General features: G+C 36.8%; 2 protein-coding genes across 2 annotated transcripts; one reads left to right on the forward strand and one right to left on the reverse strand.

The window, feature by feature from the left end:
- Positions 1–2754: 2754 nt before the first annotated feature.
- On the reverse strand, positions 2755–7387 carry LOC114542274. The gene is made up of 12 exons (XM_028561949.1): positions 7153–7387; positions 6948–7040; positions 6453–6824; positions 5814–5921; positions 5359–5597; positions 4692–4870; positions 4348–4444; positions 3888–4235; positions 3612–3729; positions 3409–3500; positions 3201–3259; positions 2755–3016 (listed from the first exon to the last, which is right to left on the reverse strand). The coding sequence occupies exons 1-12, from the start codon at positions 7385–7387 to the stop codon at positions 3001–3003; spliced, it is 1956 nt and encodes a 651-aa protein (XP_028417750.1). The 3' UTR covers positions 2755–3000.
- A 2362-nt stretch (positions 7388–9749) lies between these two features.
- LOC114542275 lies at positions 9750–18782 on the forward strand. The gene is made up of 8 exons (XM_028561950.1): positions 9750–10317; positions 15947–16152; positions 16506–16737; positions 16904–16973; positions 17058–17110; positions 17616–17916; positions 18291–18376; positions 18597–18782. Exons 1-8 carry the CDS (start codon positions 10087–10089, stop codon positions 18780–18782), a joined length of 1365 nt encoding a protein of 454 aa, XP_028417751.1. The 5' UTR covers positions 9750–10086.
- The last annotated feature ends 1092 nt before the right edge of the window (positions 18783–19874 follow it).

Consider the following 19874-nt stretch of genomic DNA (forward strand, 5'->3'; position numbering starts at 1 on the left):
CTTGTGTCCCTGGACTTTGTTTATCAACTGGCGACCATAATTTTTTCCTTGTGTGCGGAAACTGCAAGTTGGAATAGGTCCAGTTTTTCTTCACGCCCGCGTCGTACAGTGATAGATTTGGCACATCTTAAACTCACTACTAGTTGGCAAATACGACAATACTGTCAATAGGCAATATTGCTTTATACCGACTTAATCTTTCCATTAAATTACCCGATACGCAAAAAATCTCACGTCACAAAATAGTTTGTAAATATTTCTGGGCAAATTATGAAACATATATACATGCAACGGTGAAGGATTGGATGCTTTATTGGCGAAACATTTTTAAAAATAAACATTTGATTTATTTAAATCAGGACAAATCTGTATTCGATTTACAAACATTGATAGTATTGATTAAACATTAATTATTTTTGTATTTTCCTTGTGGATTATTTATTAATGAGTGTTTTAATATAGCTACAGTTTATTCCAATTAAGATTGTCCTTCCAGTACATTAACGTGCTTAAGATGCACCAAATGTACGACGCCGACATGACATAAAAATTGTTGCTAACGTTTGGAATCCAGTTTTTTTTACTTCACTTATGTCTCTGACTTTGTTTACCAACTGAAAACCATAATTGTTCTCTGTGTAGTGAATTCACTTAATTCACTATTAAAACCTCAGCGCGCAAGGGTTGATGAGTTTTCACCTATTAGGCCCTTGAACCATTCTGTGCGTTCCACTCGAAAAGGTTTTCAAGGTTTATGAATCTAAATATTAAATAGGCAATAATCAATCATCATTGCGCCCCCAGAGTTTAAGGTTTTTGAAAAGACAACATTAATGGTGATTGCCAGATAGTATATACTTCCAACTAAGGTTTCCGTTTTTATAACATAGAAAAAACTATCCTAACACAAAACTAAATCCTAATATACTAACCCAAATCGGGGTTATATTTACCACTATACCATATGACTACAATAGTTCATACCAGTTACGCCCCAAAATTACCCCAAAATAATAAAATTTTTATAAAATAGCGATATTTTATTAAAATCGGGGTTATATTTACCACTATACCATATGACTACAATAGTTCATACCAGTTACGCCATAAAATTACCCCAAAATAATAAAATTTTTATAAAATAGCGATATTTTATTAAAATCGGGGTTATATTTACCACTATACCATATGACTACAATAGTTCATACCAGTTACGCCCCAAAATTACCCCAAAATAATAAAATTTTTATAAAATAGCGATATTTTATTAAAATCGGGGTTATTTACCACTATACCAATGACTACAATAGTTCATACCAGTTACACCCCAAAATTACCCCAAAATAAAAAATTTTATAAAATAGCGATATTTTATTAAAATCGGGGTTATATTTACCACTATACCATATGACTACAATAGTTCATACCAGTTACGCCATAAATTACCCCAAAATAATAAAATTTTATAAAATAGCGATATTTTATAAAATCGGGGTTATATTTACCACTATACCATATGACTACAATAGTTCATACCAGTTACGCCCCAAAATTACCCCAAAATAATAAAATTTTTATAAAATAGCGATATTTTATTAAAATCGGGGTTATATTTACCACTATACCATATGACTACAATAGTTCATACCAGTTACGCCCCAAAATTACCCCAAAATAATAAAATTTTTATAAAATAGCGATATTTTATTAAAATCGGGGTTATATTTACCACTATACCATATGACTACAATAGTTCATACCAGTTACGCCCCAAAATTACCCCAAAATAATAAAATTTTTATAAAATAGCGATATTTTATTAAAATCGGGTTATATTTACCACTATACCATATGACTACAATAGTTCATACCAGTTACGCCAAAATTACCCCAAAATAATAAAATTTTATAAAATAGCGATATTTTATTAAAATCGGGGTTATATTTACCACTATACCATATGACTACAATAGTTCATACCAGTTACGCCCCAAAATTACCCCAAAATAATAAAATTTTTATAAAATAGCGATATTTTATTAAAATCGGGGTTATATTTACCACTATACCATATGACTACAATAGTTCATACCAGTTACACCCCAAAATTACCCCAAAATAATAAATTTTTTATAAAATAGCGATATTTTATTTGACGCTAATAACTAGTCAGCAAAGCCTCATACTTAATCATAATATATCAGTATTACCAGTATCTAGCTATTACAATTTTGCCCGCTACCGGTCGTTAGGGACGGATTCGCTTCCCAGTTATGATGCGAGTGGATCACTCTACCCCCATAAGCAGCCGAGGAATCACAGATACTTCCTCAATTAATTCGTACACTGAATATTGCAACTGGTTAACAGCTGCGTTCAATTACAACCAAGTGGTATAGATACGGTACTAACATGGGTATGACAGATAACACAAACGGGAACGAGTGAGAACTTAACAACGTGGGAGGGGAGGGAACAACATGGGAACACAAAATAACAATAATTTCTAATATTTTTATTTCTAATAATTTTTACAGTAACAAAATACACTACATCAAAACCCTTTATATTAGGAAATTTGAAAATAATGGGGTACAAAGTTACTTAATTTACGTAATTAAATTCTAAAATGTGAATCACATCACAGCAAATGCGTGTTTAGACCAAGGCTTCCAGTCCCCGAGAAGATTTCTCCCGTATTAGCTGCTCAAAGGCAGGGGTATCATGGGGTGCCACCCACTCATTGTCGCTGGATTTAGTCTATTGTTCAATTCTCTTCCTGTGCCTCCTCATCTTCTCCCTCCTCAATTTCATCCTCTTCCTCCTCAAACAAACGATCCACTTCGCCAGTGAAATCCTCATCAAGAAGTAGCTCTTCAAATGTTCCTTCGGCAATGTGTTTGAAGACAATTGTACCTTCTTTCAACCGGGTTTTACTGAAATAAATACCCGCGTTCAAAAGAGCTCTTTGCCCATCTATTGCCTGTTGGTTGGATCGTGTCAGTTTGTATTTTCCCTATATAAAGCATGAAAACATTGAATGAAAGCAACTACATTTAAAAACCACGAATAACAACTACGACAACAACAACAACAACAACCTAAAAAGCAACGTGAAAAACTTAGAGAACAAACACAAAAACAAAAATAGATGAAGACCATAATTGATCATGAGAACGCCCAATCTTATGTTTCAATACCTCATCAGATTGTCCATTATCGGTCTCGCACAAGATGGAATCGTCATCTGGCAAGCAACCTTAACATTAAAACAAATTAATAAAAACTCTCCTGGAAGTCTACACTTTTGCTGATAAGTACCTTCTTCTAACGAATTAAAACGTGAAGAAAGATCTGGAATGATTTTATCTCTGTAATGTTAACTAAAGATAACTCTACGTATTGTACCTCAATATATCTTTTGGACAGACTTATGTGAAGTTTCATAACTTTCTGTTTGTTCCAGTGCATGACATGTTCAGTTATAGTTTCGTCACGACCTACAAAATAAAATCATCTTAATCTCTCCAAAGTGTCACTCTAAGAAGAAAATTTCTTATGGAAAAAGAAACAACTCGAGATATCTACATTTGTAGAGCAAGATATCTTACCTCCAGCATTCATATACTTTGTTGTTGACCCCAATCTCGATATGTAGCTGTTTATTTGCTCCACTTCCTCACCAGTCGTATATGCGCTCCCTTGCTGCCAACGTCCGCCCCATGTCACCTTAAAAAATACAATATTATTAATTGTTTACTTTATTAATAACGGCTACAGTAGTTTCCTTTTCGTATTTGCTCCAACATTCTTGAGATGAAAAATGTTACAATTAAATTTAGGTTACTGTGCAGAATGTTTATTGCTCAATATTGTGCACTAATTACCTGACAAGACCAAATATGCGCTTTTCCATGCATAATAGAAAGTGCAGGTTTCATAAGGAAGGTATCTTGGGGAGAGAGTTCTTTGGGAAGTGACATAAACCATGGCCAATACTTGCACACAACATCCTGCCATAAGAACATGACACCTTGAGGAACCAATCTATTAATCTGCAAGTAATGTGTGTACCCAAATAATTCTCCTCGGTACATATTAAGAGCACTTTGTGCAAGGGCATGTCTGCAGCCAGCTACTACAAGCCCAGTTTCATCTAACTTTGATCGCACATTTGCAGTATTTCTGGCTGCTTTCCAATTTGATGTACCACAATACGAATTACTGGTGTTTTTCTGGAAGAGAAATGTCAAAAAAACTCAAACGTCTAGAACTGGTTAGCTTGTATTGACACAATGTGTTGTGATTATAATAAATACTGTGTAAGAAACATATACTGTAACATACCTTTGACGATGCTGATGCATAAACAATATCTAGATGAGCTTCAACAGCATCATATTCCTCCACAAAAACGTTACCGTAATAACATTTTCGCTCACCTCTGCAAAAATAGAAAGGTAGTAATCTTGAGTGTCTTGTAAATAAACTTAACAGACTAAATTTTTAAACTTGCATTATTAAAATATATACAGATCACTCAATATACAGGTCACAATGACATTTATTTCTGTCCCTGCATATTAATTGAATGTAAAGTCTAAGCATGCACACTTTCTTTGGGATAATGAAACACCAATTTTATAGTACAAGAAGGGAAAAATGTGAAAATTAATATACAGTAATTGTACCTTGGAACACAACTATATCTGTATAGTTTCGCATTTCCATCAACATGACAGGAATGCTGGTTTTTATAGCAACAAGGACATTCCATCCAGTTTCTCCCTTTTAAAACATCAATCTCATGCATGGCAAAACACCATTCCTTAAATGCACGATGAAATACTGTGACATTGATAGTAGATGACTAGAACAAATTATAAAAAGATAAATTTACATTTAGTACTCAAATAATTTATTCAAGATACAAAGATAGAACTTATTGCAATATGTATACTAATGTTCTTGCAGAAGAAACATGAGATTGGCCCTATTCGAGTAGTTCCCCTTGTCTACTCTAAATCTAAGTTAAAAATATTTATCAACATGTCCATAATTATGCTCTTTCAATCTGCTTTCGTAGTACTGAAATTCTCCCCAATTTTACTAATAGACTTGTAATTTTCCAAATACCCCATCACTAGAACCCTGCAGTTTCTTCACTTTCTTGGATAAATCTGAATTACTTTGATTTTGCATTTTTCTACTTCTTTTCACAATAAAAGCTATCACTTCATTGGTAGCAATGTTTGTGTTCAACGCCATGATTAACATGCACAATTTCAATTTATTCAGAATAATTTCTCAAGAAAGTGAAACTTTCCATATAGTCAAATATAAAGCAGTTAAACATACCCTTCCATTGTTGCTTGAAAGATTGCCTAGGGATCTTATGAATGCTGATTCAGATGTTCCAGGCATGTGTTTTCTCACAGAATCCCAGAGCCGAAACAGATCTTGTGAGAATACATGATTGAAATGCTTTGGATTTCCAGGCCAATAACCCTCACTGATGATCTTTTCCAATGATAAAGGTGAATATGCCTTGTCACAGTTACCACAACGATACATACAAAGTGACAAGTCATATCGTCCTAATATTAAAAGAGAAAAAACAACACAAGCTAGATAATGAGTATAATTCAGACCTTGCCATTTGGGGTGAGCAATGTTCTTTTGCATATTTCCAGAATGAATTCAATAAATACACAACTTACCATCTATTGATGTCTATTGTCTTACTGTCAGTACTGCTATGGGTTAATTTATTAATTAAAAAATAGTCATTTAAAATTAGATATTTATTTTACCTCTAGAAGTCACAACAATGCAAGGTTCATCCAAGGGAACCAGAATCAGTGAGCCTTGTTCTTTACACAGCAAGCATGCCTTACATAAAGCAAATGGTGCACATCTCTCTGTTGAGATAAATTGAACAAATAATTAGAAATTCAGTCACAGATAGGGGCAAATTGCACACAGTACATTAAATCTACTTTTTAATATATACATGTACTGTTTGTACTTTCTAACAGATCTTAGAGGTGTTTACACTGCATAGTCAACCCACAGAAACATTAGGATGTTGTTCCTAGATGTTTCCACATTCCACTGCATTTTATTGTTTGGCACTGCCCTGACGTAAGTACAGTACCTCTAAGGTCTATTACAAATTCATCTTGGTAAGATCACCTGGCTTTAGACATACTAAAATGCTAAAGTTAACACATTGGGGCACCATGAATGTTAATCGTATATTTACCATAGTCAATTGTTGAATCAAAATATAAATTAGATACCGGTAGCCAATTATTAAACTGCAATGTGCCCCAGGATGTCCTTCTTTTCTATTTTTTCTCTGATAATTCAAAATTAATTTACAGTACTTATCTTGTTATTGTTGAGCAGTGAAGAAATAATTCTGTATACAATAATTCGATGTGACTTACTAACAAATCCCAAGGAACCATCTTCTGAAACAATTGTTGTAGGAGGTATTTCCTGAAAAAATCCATTCACCCACACATCACGGTCGTGCAAGGGATTTGTTTCATGAACCTTCTCATCACAGGCAGAACATAACAACACCCTTGGTCCACATTCATGGCATCTTACAACTGCACACCCTTCATTGCATAAAAAGCAGATGTTATCTGGTGAGGGTACAGCATGGCTTTTGAGTAGAGCATCAAATATTGCTGATCTGCTACTTTCCCAGTTTTCTTCTACCGACAACATTCTTTTTGTCCATTCCGACTGACTGCTTGACTTAATTTCTTCGCTTATTTGGCTGCATGTCTCTATGCAGTTACTGAGACTCTCTAACGTAAAATTATATAAAGTTAAGACCAGATAGATTATATCACATCTACCACTTGTCGTTGTCACGACAACAAGCAAAACATGTAAATGCTAAATAGAAACCAAGCTTAAATACTTCTAACCTGTTGTTGTCGATCTGCTGCCCGACATTTCTGCCATATATAATTCATCATCTGAATCCAACATGCCATATTCAGATTCAGTCATCAAGTCGCCTGGAAAGTCAAAGGAACACGATCGTCACATGTATAAAGCGCAGACACATTTCTACGTACGTTTAATAAATCCTGGTTACACTATAAAGACTATAAATCATGTTTAATTCACCTTCAATCTGACTAGATGCAGCACCTTGTTTTGAATGGCGTTCAGCCGGCGATCGATATTTATATTTGTTCGATGGAACCCTTTTACCAGAACCATCATATGTATTCAAAAACGTACTCAATTTTTTAGAACTAGATGTCTTTAAATTCTTGCCAACTCTGTGTAATTCTTCAAGACTTGCTTCCAAACTTTGTTTGTTTTTACGACGCTTTCCTCCCCATTTAGCAGTCGCCATATTGAAACGTGTTGTGTCGGTTGTATGTAATGTATGGTCCTGGGTTCTAGCTAGCGACTAACGTGCACCTAGCTTACCCATTATAGGTAATCTAAGAGCATTTGACAATTACCTATTATAGGTAATCTACGACTGAGGATGTGTTGATTTAGACCGGTTCCGACCACGTACCGCTGACCAAAGGCACAGGCGAAAATCTCGAGTATCGTTTGCATTTCCTCAACTATCGCACACAGCAGCAAAACTCTCGACAATCGTATACGTTTCTCGACTTACAATAACAATTCTCGACAGTCGTTTACACTTTTCTCGACTATAGTATACATTTCTCATATATTGCATGCAGTTCTCGTTTATCGCGTACACATCTCGACCTGCTTTTGTCCAGTTTGGCTTGCCATATTCTAGTTGACTTAAAAACCAAATCATGCAAAGATCCATATAACCTTTTCGAAAAATTAGTAGCAGGGGGCCATAACCCTTGCATGGTTATATGGCGCACAGGTAAGTCTGCTAAAATCCGGTGCCGGGAATAAGCCTTTTGGGTATAGTTGGGAATTTTTCTGAGCGCTTTGTTAGTCTCAAAACCGGCCCATAAAAACTATTTTTGGCGTCAAGCTAACATAGGGATGTTTGTCAGGAGTTAGCGTTCGTTAGGAGTTCCAAACTTGCAGTCATTGTGACCGTTCATGTACTTGTATGGTACGCCAGCATAATACGCCTGTATTACGTTGTTGAGATTACGCATCAGAAAAATCGTAAATAGGGATTATAGATTTATTATATAAAAATAATAACAAAAAGAAACTCGTCGGTCTGCTTTGCATTGTCTATCCCAGAGATAGTGAAACGATGCTACAATCATGGAAATTAATTCGTAGACTTCTCTACTACATAATAAAATACCCCCCTTCCCCCTTGAACAATGTTGGAAGGTGCGTGATATCACATTGGGATGTCTTTTCGATCAACATTGTGCGTTAGGGGGAAGGGGGGAGCAGCTATTGACCGTTAAATCAACATCTTTAACAATTACTGTGGTCATGTAGCGTGTCCAACGAAAAGTCTACCTATATTATTTCCATGATTGTAGTACAAAGGAGAGAAGATTCGTGAAAGGGCATTTGTATAGCGGGTCCATGGTTTTAACGACTTCTGAGCTCTGACCTCTGAATCAGAAATTTTGACGAGTGCTTCGACTTTTGCCAGTCTAAAACTGAGTAAGAAAGCGTTGTTAAGTCCAATACATTTACACAGTCCTCATAAAATTTGACAGGTCTATTTTGCCGACGGACATTTCGTCTAACGGACTCTTTACAGAAAAGACATTTTGCGAACAGACGATTTGCCGAATATTGCGATACTTTTCATTGTGAACACCCACGTTGTTTGTCAAATGCTTGGGTCATTAACGGTCATTAGCGGTGCATAACCATAACGAAAATTTGTTTGTGTAGCGGATGACTCATCTCTTTGGAATGTGTTTTTAAGAGTTGCATAAGAGTTGACAAGCGAGAGTTTACATGGGAGTTTCATCAATTATCATTACTTGATTAAACGCCAAGAACAAGAATCGTACGACAGTAAACAAATAGGCCGAAGGATATTTGGGGGACGGTTTCATTAATTTGTTCAGTATTTTTTCCCTACTTCACTGTTTTTGACACTGCTCAAAATTGTTTGTTATCGTAGCTAGGGTACGTACGCCTTCGAGGTTTCTCCACGCGCCACTATTTGCTAAACTCGCAAGCATGCAAGTTTCTTTGCAAGAAGGCTCGTTTTGTCGGAAGAATTTATCCATTGTAGAAGTCTTCATGCTTGAAGTCGCTACTGAACTGAAACCTTGAACACAAGATGGACGACAACGACATTCAAGCTCGATATTTCAGGGCCATTCAGACTTATTATTAGTCATTTCAGTATTTTTCCCCATGAAAACACCAGTAATTCACCTAATTTAGCTGCTTAATACGTTTTCGACCTCCGTTTATCACAAAAAAACTTACACCGGCCTTTTGACCAATTTTTTTAGTTTTACGTCATTTCGATTCAAATCGTGTCTCATTAAAACACTCATAGATCGCATTTATGAAATCAATAACACCGAAGTTGGCCTCAATAACGATGTAAAAGAGCTGGTGTTCACTTCTTATAAAAGCAAAAACATTTTCAACTTTAAGGGCGCAATCCCCAGTGATCTAAAATCCCTTGTGGTATACAAATTTACTTGTGCAGGATGTAATTCCTGTTATATTGGTGAAACACACCTCCACTGACAAAAACTCACACGTCTATAAACACCTACAAAACCCCAACTGCAATTCTAACACCCGGTCCTGCTTTTTCTACACTGCTAAAACTTCCTCTCTCAAACTCAAAGAGGCTCTTTATATTCGTAAACACAAACCAGACCTAAACAAACTGGTTCAGCATTTTAATACTATTTTCCACTCATCTCGTCTCACTTAGCATGCGTATTGTATCCTGTTATGTTGTCAATCATGATCATTTTTGTAAATAATCTAGTTATTCATTGAGTATCACCTCGCATGCATATATCATATATCATAAAACTGCTACTAAAATAACCACTTTGTTTTGTAATGCAAATTTGTGCTTGGATCCACCCCTGATTAATATTCTACTTTAACTTTATATCATTCACAATGTGAATATTTAATCTATTTATCCGCACCAAGATGGTACGACCTAAGGCTAAACGTTTTGTATCGTTCAAAAATTTGCTCGAAATAATGCTAGTGGCTAAGGAACAGAAAATTGGGGAGGGATGGAGAAGGCCAGAAGGGTACTGGGGTACCATCTTAACAAAATGTGGAATAAGAAATACAGCTTCAAGAAGGAAGCATCTTTATCGCAGTTGGCGAAGGAACACAGATGGTTTCAAGGACAAGTTCCTTGAAAGGAAAGAGGTACCATGTCTTATTTTTTTAATAATTATAAGTTCATGTAAAAATACCATGACCAGCCGACAGTTTAAAAAAGTAAAGTAAGAAACAAATTCCGAATAAGCAAGACATCTTGAGCAACAAATTATGAAACAAACAAGACACAAGGTTGAGATTGTAAATTTTCGACTTTATTCCAAAGTATTCCAAATTTTACCGTTTTGGAAAGAAATCTTTGTATTTTAGTTAGACAAGATTTTAGTAGAAAATCACCACAGTTTCCGAGATAAGGTATACGGATCCAGATTTTAGGCAATAAATTACGAAGTGGCTATTCGTACTGGAACAGTACGCCGAGTGTGATTTGCTATTCGTACTGCATTCGAAATGTTTCTTTCAATTGTCGCAATAATAAAGGTTTTTATCGACTCTTGTAATCGTACCTTTATAAAGGGACAGTAAGCGATTGCAACAAACGTTATTTTCGTATCGGAGATCGATGTTTGAATCCTCGGCATACCGTACGGCGCACGGCCGAATGAGACTTGTAAAATTTTTCATATTTTTGTTTTTATTCGTGTGGGCACACGCGGGCGCGCGAGCGGGTAGTGTTAAGGCCGACAGGCCACACAAACCGAGAGTTTTTCATTTACCAGAAGTATTACTATCACTATCTCAAACTATGCGGTTGGTGCTGGTTTCGGTTTGAATCCGTTTGACTATATGGGGGATATTCCGTTTATATAATTCGGTTTTGTTCTGTCACATTATGATGCAAAGCAAAGTTTCCGAACATGATGCAGTGTTACAGCGGTCTTTATGACCGGTTTGCAGGGCTTTCCCCACGAAATTGAGACTTGTGATTGGTCAAATCTCACGTTGCCATAGAAGCAAACTTTTTTGACCGGTCTGCGGGCAAATTTTAGGGGTTTTGCCACAGTAGCGGGCAGGCCGGCTATGCGAGGCCTTCGATGATTGGTTACTCTCAAATACTTGTAAGGATTTTATTGGTTTATTTCTCTGCCCGGTCATGACGCACATGGCTGCATGGTTTTATTATCTTATTACAGCGGAGCTATAGTTAGTATAGTATTTCTATCTTTCCGAAAGTGTTTGTTGACCCTACGGTCTCTACCTGTGTGCAATATTACTTAAAATACATGTCCAAAATGGAAAAGAACGTTTTCTCACAAGCAAAAACTGCCCTTCAAGAGAATAATTTGACAGTTTTGTCGAATTTATTCGAGTCGTATAAGCATAGCTATAAGGAACAAATCAATTCTAAGCCTGTGTGAGCGAATTAAGCGAATTATTGAGTGCTCGTGAGTCGTCTTCGCCGAAATTTCGAAGCGGGATTCTACGTTTACGTCTATTTAATAACGCTGGATTTAAAAGTGGTTAAAGCACGAGTATATGTTTATTTGAAACGAACAATTTACATATGTTCTGTGTGAGTGCGGGTTCTTAAGGCCAAAGGTCATTCGGGCACTTGCATAAAGTGTATAACAATAATGAGTACGTTATAACTAATAAATCTATCCGAAAATTTTTTGATGGGGGTTGTGCGTTAGGCTGAATCCGCCCCTGCGTTTGTTGCAATCGCTTACTGTCCCTTTATAAAGGTACGATTACAAGAGTCGATAAAAACCTTTATTATTGCGACAATTGAAAGAAACATTTCGAATGCAGTACGAATAGCAAATCACACTCGGCGTACTGTTCCAGTACGAATAGCCACTTCGAATAAATTATCATCCGCTTCAAATTTGTTACTATTTAAGACAGGGGCGGTCTAGGATTTTTCGCACGTTAGGGTCTGTTTACATGAGCCCGGTTACCCTAGTTTCAATGAAGCGAGACATCACTTTGAGGTATTGAAAAAAGTCTTTATGAAAGAAAACAGGCAAATGTCATTGTTGGGATAACTACACTTCTGTCAGAATCGAGTTATATGCTCATTTCAATACCTCAAAGTCATCTCACGCTTCGTTGAATCTCGGCTAAGCGAGCTCATGTAAACAGCCCCTTAGTTAAAATTATCGGCAAGCTTGCTGAAAATTGAAATGCAATTACTGTAACGTTCAGTTCGAACATTTTGATACTGCGGTTTATTGAAAGTTCAATTAATTACTCCGGCGTCAGCGACGGAGTTGAAAATTCGCCCCGGTTTTTTTTTTTTTTTTTTTTTTTTTTGTTTTTTTTATTTTTCGTCGTCGCAAGTGTGTAATGGCGCGAAATATACTAGTACTTCAAACGTGTATGTGACCGTATTTATCTACGTCCCAGTCTTATCTCTCAAGAGTTGTGGTGCACAGCTTTGGCTAATTTTCCAATGCGCGATTCGATTTCGCTCGCATGATACGGCAATTCCTTCAAGAGGAACAAATAAACCGTTTTTTTCATGCTGTTCGATTAAGTTTAGATTGAATTGGGGTAAGAATATATTTAATACATGTAGACTCGGTCCTATTTTAATAATATCGCTGCTATTTCGCCGTTTAACAAAATGATGTGGTCGTGTATGGGCGCGTTGACACGTCGCGTAGTTTGCACAGGATCGAAGATTTAATATAACTATATAAGCGCGAATTCCAAAGCCAAAGTGTAAGACGAAGCGAATGTATCATGCGGTTTATTTACATTTTTGAACAATTGAACTTTTATACTGCGATGTGCTTCTGAATTTCGCGATCGAACATTTAGTTTCGCAAGGCATCTAAATGCGAATATGTATGTAAACAATACGCGAACTGTATTGTTTATGTTCAGAAGCTCTATATTGAAAACTGGCACGTGCGCCGGAGTTAACGCCAGAACGGCGTCTTGTTATCATGAAATCGCTGCGCGATGTACGCACATCACCCACTGACCCACTGGCGAGAATTCATGAGTCTTCGTGAGACAGTTCACAGTTGCGAACATGAATGGGAACTAAACAATACAATATTCTATGATTAACGAAGCTTCGCATTATATTTCAATCGATATTGCGACGATGGCCTAAATGCTATATTTAATATATAGAGAATAATACATGGATGCGCGGAAATATGGAATTTATTTCGAGTTGAGAATGATATCGAACGAGTGAGCGGCGCAGGGAACGAGTGAGCAAGCATATAATTTAGTGAGCAAGCATATAATTTAGGCATATGGTAAAACGCGGACTGGACTGGACTAGTAAAACGCGGACTGGACTAAATTAGTAAAACACGGACTAAACTAAATTAGTAAAACACGGACTGGACTAAATTAGTAAAACACGGACTGGACTAAATTAGTAAAACGCGGACTGGACTAAATTAGTAAAACGCGGACTGGACTAAATTAGTAAAACATGGACTGGACTAAATTAGTAAAACACGGACTAAACTAAATTAGTAAAACACGGACTGGACTAAATTAGTAAAACGCGGACTGGACTAAATTAGTAAAACGCGGACTGGACTAAATTAGTAAAACGCGGACTGGACTAAATTAGTAAAACATGGACTGGACTAAATTAGTAAAACGCGGACTGGAATCGATAAAATTTGTTTGCCCCTATAGTTTGCCCCAAAATTTCTCAATGCATGCCAGAAAACTGTTTTACCGAGAGCACTCCGTATGGTTGCGATCGACGTCGACGAAGGACGACGCCACTCGCGCCAATCGCGCCAAAATCGAAAATCTTGGTGCTTGCGTCCATTGTTTAAACATGGAAGCAAGCTTCAAAATTCCGACATTGATAAAAAAGCCCAAACTAGGGTCCAAGGATAGTGCAAAGTTTTCATGCCCTGTAATACCTAAGCAACCAGACGTTTTCCCAACATAAACATTTTGACTTATGCCAGTAAAAATATAATGAACTAGGTTAAACATTAATCAAAAGGAAATTACTCAAAGTACTCAAGTTACGTTGCGGATACTGTCAATATCAAATTATAATTTTAGTTGCCCATGTAAACCGGGCGCGATTTTCCCAATTTAGTCTCTTTTCTTCGTCAAACATCTGTGACTACATTCACTACATTTATATGATGGCAACAATTTATCCGTCATTTCATAAGAATAGCCAAAATAGTTGCGTTGTAAATAATGTAAGTAAACCGCGGTGCATATTATGTCAATGATGTGGATACTTCGACGCGTAAATCGATACAAAACAATATACTTATAATCAATACTGTATACCGCCAAAATGATTTGATTACAGCACAAAATGTCCGTTTTGTATAGAATCATTTATGTACTCTATGCAGAATACCAGGTATCGACTTGCTATCGACATAATATATATTCGTGTAAGAGATCTATCAATACATAAACAACAGACCGTCGTTTCTTCCTAACCTCTTAGCTCTATTTATGGAAGAAATCTTCCAAATTATATTTGTGTTGAATTGAATGCTCGTAATTCATAACATAAGTTCATAAATTGCGTAGATTCTCAAAGAATTGCACGATTTTTACGACCGGAATGTTTTGAAGCAATGCTCGTCGCTCCTCGTTTCTTTACATCGTGAATAATGTTCAAGGCTCCACGCTTCCTTTCCAAAACTTTGGGATACGACTTTTTAAATCTCTTGTAGGGTTAATAATTATAAAATTAAGGAAATTTTATCGACTCCAGTCCGTATTTTACTAATTTAGTCCAGTCCGCGTTTTACTAATTCAGTCCAGTCTGCGTTTTACTAATTTAGTCCAGTCCGCGTTTTTACTAATTTAGTCCAGTCCGTGTTTTACTAATTTAGTCCAGTCCGCGTTTTACTAATTTAGTCCAGTCCGTGTTTTACTAATTTAGTCCAGTCCGCGTTTTACTAATTTAGTCCAGTCCGTGTTTTACTAGTCCAGTCCAGTCCGCGTTTTACCATATGCCTATAATTTAGTGAACAAGCATATAATTTAGTTTAGTTTAGGTTTCCTCCTGTAGTAACACTGGATCAATAAGAGATGATCCTTACTGGACCTCTAGGAAGAACAGTTTAGAACTGATAGAGCTATCCAGTATAAATAAAGATAGTTTAGTTTAGGTTTCCTCCTGTAGTAGCACTGGATCAATAAGAGATGATCCTTACTGGACCTCTAGGAAGAACAGTTTAGACTGACTGATAGAGCTATCCAGTATAAATAAAGATAGTTTAGTTTAGGTTTCCTCCTGTAGTAACACTGGATCAATAAGAGATGATCCTTACTGGACCTCTAGGAAGAACAGTTTAGAACTGATAGAGCTATCCAGTATAAATAAAGATAGTTTAGTTTAGGTTTCCTCCTGTAGTAACACAGGATCAATAAGAGATGATCCTTACTGAACCTTCAGGAAGAACAGTTTAGAACTGATAGAGCTATCCAGTATGAATAAAGTTAGTTTAGTTTAGGTTTCCTCCTGTAGTAACACTGGATCAATAAGAGATGATCCTTACTGACCTCAGGAAGAACAGTTTAGAACTGACAGAGCTATCCAGTATAATAAAGTTAGTTTAGTTTAGGTTTCCTCCTGTAGTAACACTGGATCAATAAGAGATGATCCTTGTTGAACCTCTAGGAAAAACAGTTATACAGTAGTTTAAGGCTAATAAAATGCCTTTCTTGTCTTGTGGCAATCTTCCCCTATTGAAATAATCAAATAGTGACAAATACAATAGTGACATAATTTTCCAACTTCCAAATCTAGAATCAATCCTATGACTCTCCTCCGAACCAGCCACAGAGCTCAATGTTGATGACCCAAAGATTGAAACTACCCTCTGTCAGTGATGACGAACTCTCACAGTTCACCGAATCTGATGGTGGAAGTGTTGCTGGTATCGAAGGAATTCAACCGATAGACGATACACCATCGGAGGTTTCTGAAGACAGCGATGATGATGGTAACCTCGAGTATGTTCAAAATTGGTTTTAGTCCAAAATCTTGCCACTGGAAAGCCAGCTAGAATGTGTTGAAAAACTTTCACAGCTTTTTGTACATGGCTAAATATGCCAACTAAATTGTAACTGGTTACAGAAAACAGGACTAATTAGCATTGAGCAATGAAGTTTCAGTAACTTGATAACAACTATTTATACTAGTTGTTTTTTAATACATTTTTAGACTCTTTTTTTCATCAAATAGAACAAAGCTTGAGAATTATTGTAACCTGGATTATATATGGGAAAAAAGCAGATGTTTTGAATGAAATGGTAACTTGTTCAAAAGTGGTTCTCAAGATGTAATATTCTGATTTCATCCTTAGTTCCGATGCCCCTGATGACCATGAAGATGGTAACAATGACACCCTGGTCTGTGGTGAAGATGATGATGGTAGTATTGAAGAATATGATGATGGCAACAGGAGAATTTCTCATGTTGCTCCTGACATTGATTGTAATATTGATGATGATTGTGATGATGATCATGTTATTGATGATAATGGTGATGATCAAGGAATTATTGATGATCATGATTATCACAATGATACAAAAAAGGTAAGTCTCTTAAACTTGCATTCAAGTATATTTATTAATATGGATGCAGATCGAGAATAATCTAAAACAAACTAGCGAAAAAAGATTGTGTATCTTTCTACCTTTTGTCTTGAATGCGCAGGACCACAATATTTTTCAAATTACTATTAATGATATTTTGTTACAGAATGTTCATCTTGGCCTTGGTGGTCATTCTCAACCTTCATTTGATGATGTCCCAATCAAACCAGGGCTAGGTGAGTAGTTTAGGAATCAATTCCAAATTTAGCTGAAGTTTAAGTGGAAATCAATGATGCATTTTGTTGTTTTTATTCTGTCAGGTGGTCAAACAAGGATCTTTGAAGAACTGTTGAATCAGCAACTGCAGACTGAGGTGAGTGCAGGCTAGAATATGCAATGTAACTGAAGTTGGTTATGTTTAGGTTTTCCCCTGTTGTAACACTAGATCAATAAGAGATGATCCCTACTGGTCTTCTAGGAAGAACAGTTTAGAATTGATAGAGATATCCAGTATAAATAAAGTTAGTTTAGTTTAGGTTTCCTCCTGTAGTAACACAGGATCAATAAGAGATGATCCTTACTGAACCTCAAGGAAGAACAGTTTAGAACTGATAGAGCTATCCAGTATGGATAAAGTTAGTTTAGTTTAGGTTTCCTCCTGTAGTAACACTGGATCAATAAGAGATGATCCTTACTGGACCTCTAGGAAGAACAGTTTAGAACTGACAGAGCTATCCGGTGTAAATAAAGTTAGTTTAGTTTAGGTTTCCTCCTGTAGTAACACTGGATCAATAAGAGATGATCCTTACTGGACCTCTAGGAAAAACAGTTATACAGTAGTTTAAGACTAATAAAATGCCTTTCTTGTCTTGTTTTAGCAACGCAGTCCTAATGAAAACGAACCAGCTCAACCTACCAGAGCTAACAAAGCTGCGAAGAAAACCTTTATTCTTAGAAAGGGAGAAGGGATTGCGAGATTTGGAATGAAACCAAAGATAGTCACAAAACAAGGACAAGCGACAGTGAAAGATAAATGCCTCCAGAACAGTGTCTTGGAAGAAAGGGCGCCGGTCACGCGAAAAACCGCAACAGTGAAGGACTATGCAACGGTTAACCAGTCTCGTTCGCCTGCAGTAGGGGCACAAGCGAGTAAACCTGTCGTCGCCCAGAAACCTGAAGGTACGATTAACCGATGACCAGAAGTTCAATTGTCTTTTCCATGCCATCCAGTCATGATTAAGAGATCAGAATGTTTCATAGTTTGTGAAAACTCGCTGTTCTGCATGTCATCCAGTCATGATTTAGAGATCAGAATGTTTCGTTGTTTGTAAAAATCTTACTGGTCTCCATGCCATCCAGTCATGATTTAGAGTTCAGAATGTTTCATTGTCTTTGAAAATCTTACTGTTCTCAATGTCATCCAGGCTAGATGCATAGATCAGAATCTTCTCAATGTCATCCAGTGAAAAGTCTTTCCATACTTTTAAAGATGACCCCTGCATTTTGCCAATCGTGCACTTCCCCCTAGTTGACTTGAAATTTTTATTCCCCAGGCCCTGTCGCACGAAGAAGCCTTCGACAAGAAAAGCCGTTCTCTCCGAAGAAGTGCATTTTACCACCATACCATCCCGGGGCTCAGGTGTTTATTTGGACGATGCATCAGAGGTGCATTCGGAGAGTAGCTCCGAAGACGAGGGATTGGAGGAAGATATGGCCAGGGAAGGCGAACAAGTCGTCGAGGATTCCTTTCAAAGACAGATGAAGAAATTAGATGACTTAGAAGTCGTGAGTGTTGCGTTGTTTTCGAATGTTCTTGCTCAAGAATTCCAACATTTATGGAAGTAATCTCTTTCATTTAGGTCGAGAAACAAGAACTGAATGAATTTGAGCTGCTTGAAGAAGCTGTGGCAGCCAATTGCTCGCTTTCGTCGAATTCATCCACCGTCCTAAGAATTCTGGGTGCTAAGCAGAAGCAATGCCAAGCTGATGTAAACAACAACATGCTCACTGCTCGTCAATTGTCGAACGTCAAACGCAAAGGTTAGCGAAAGATGACTGTATGAGTGTGTTTGTTGTACAATAGGTCCCTTTGAAAAGGAAGAGATAAAGCTTTTGTTGGGGTGGCGCACCCCCTCGGTAACGGTAAAATGGTGGGGTGGGGCTGTGGACGGCAGGGTACAAATTCTACAATCAAAACTTATTCAAGCATTTAGCATTGACTCAACATTGATTAGGGGGGCGAGGGGGGAATTCGACACAGAAATGTTTATGTTTTGCGTAAAAAACTACAAATCATTTAGAGTGTAGTCAATGGTTTTGGCCAGGATTGGAGGTTCAGATTTGATTTTTCCTACCTTGATTTTCCCCACCTGCGATCTCATCTCGTGCCTACAAATTTGCATGGTTTTTTAGACATCCTGGGACCGGTTGTATTAAGCCCGTTTAGCTTAAACGGTGGATGAAATAACACTCTTACATCACTCTTGAATGAGTCAACTTGAATATTATGCACTGAATATGTAGTTGTAAACAGTATCTTTGTATTAAGGTTAAAAACATTTAGTTTGCTTATTGAATAAAACGATAGACTTGCTTTCTATTTTGAACTTATCCACCGTTTAAGCTAAATGGGCTTGATACAACCGACCTCTGTAGTTTAAATATAACAGTCGTATTTATATTCTGTTTTATAATTACATTTTATAATACTTGTGGTATCGTACAGTGCTGTTAAATTCGTTTTGATCGGCTAATCGTTGATTTGACACAATTATTTCCTATGGTTAAGTCAATTTTAAAGTGGCTCACTTGGTTTTAGTTTATTTTTAAACAAAACCTCCTGTTACACAGGTCATCTTTTTTTCGGAATTTGATCTGTTTCTTTTAACAGCCGTGAATGCAAGGTTTGACTCGTTCCCATCGCTCGAATGACGTTCGTCTATCGAGTCCTGTCGCGATACAAGAGAAGACCCTGGGGAAGAACCCAACAAGTGTTATATTTTGTCCGATTTTCGTCTTTTGATGGATGTGAAGGAGTGAATAAGACACGGATGTTCAAATAAAGGCGCTCATTCATCACAAGATTCATCACTATTCACTCGTTCACATCCATCAAAGGGCAAGGATTGCACCAAATA

The sequence above is a fragment of the Dendronephthya gigantea genome, unplaced genomic scaffold (genome assembly GCF_004324835.1).
Source record: "Dendronephthya gigantea isolate DGI-Jeju-01 unplaced genomic scaffold, DenGig_1.0 000344F, whole genome shotgun sequence".
Classification (NCBI taxonomy): domain Eukaryota; kingdom Metazoa; phylum Cnidaria; class Anthozoa; order Malacalcyonacea; family Nephtheidae; genus Dendronephthya; species Dendronephthya gigantea.

Excerpts from the sequence above, each read along its gene's own strand:
- LOC114542274 (XM_028561949.1), bottom strand. The coding sequence starts at position 7,387 with ATGGCGACTGCTAAATGGGGAGGAAAGCGTCGTAAAAACAAACAAAGT. Across the intron at positions 5,598-5,813 it reads CATTGTTGTGACTTCTAGAG|GACGATATGACTTGTCACTT; the intron begins GTAAAATAAATA and ends TTTTAATATTAG. Across the intron at positions 3,730-3,887 it reads CGCATATTTGGTCTTGTCAG|GTGACATGGGGCGGACGTTG; the intron begins GTAATTAGTGCA and ends GTATTTTTTAAG.
- LOC114542275 (XM_028561950.1), top strand. The coding sequence starts at position 10,087 with ATGGTACGACCTAAGGCTAAACGTTTTGTATCGTTCAAAAATTTGCTC. Across the intron at positions 16,974-17,057 it reads CCCAATCAAACCAGGGCTAG|GTGGTCAAACAAGGATCTTT; the intron begins GTGAGTAGTTTA and ends TTATTCTGTCAG. Across the intron at positions 17,917-18,290 it reads CGTCGCCCAGAAACCTGAAG|GCCCTGTCGCACGAAGAAGC; the intron begins GTACGATTAACC and ends TTTATTCCCCAG.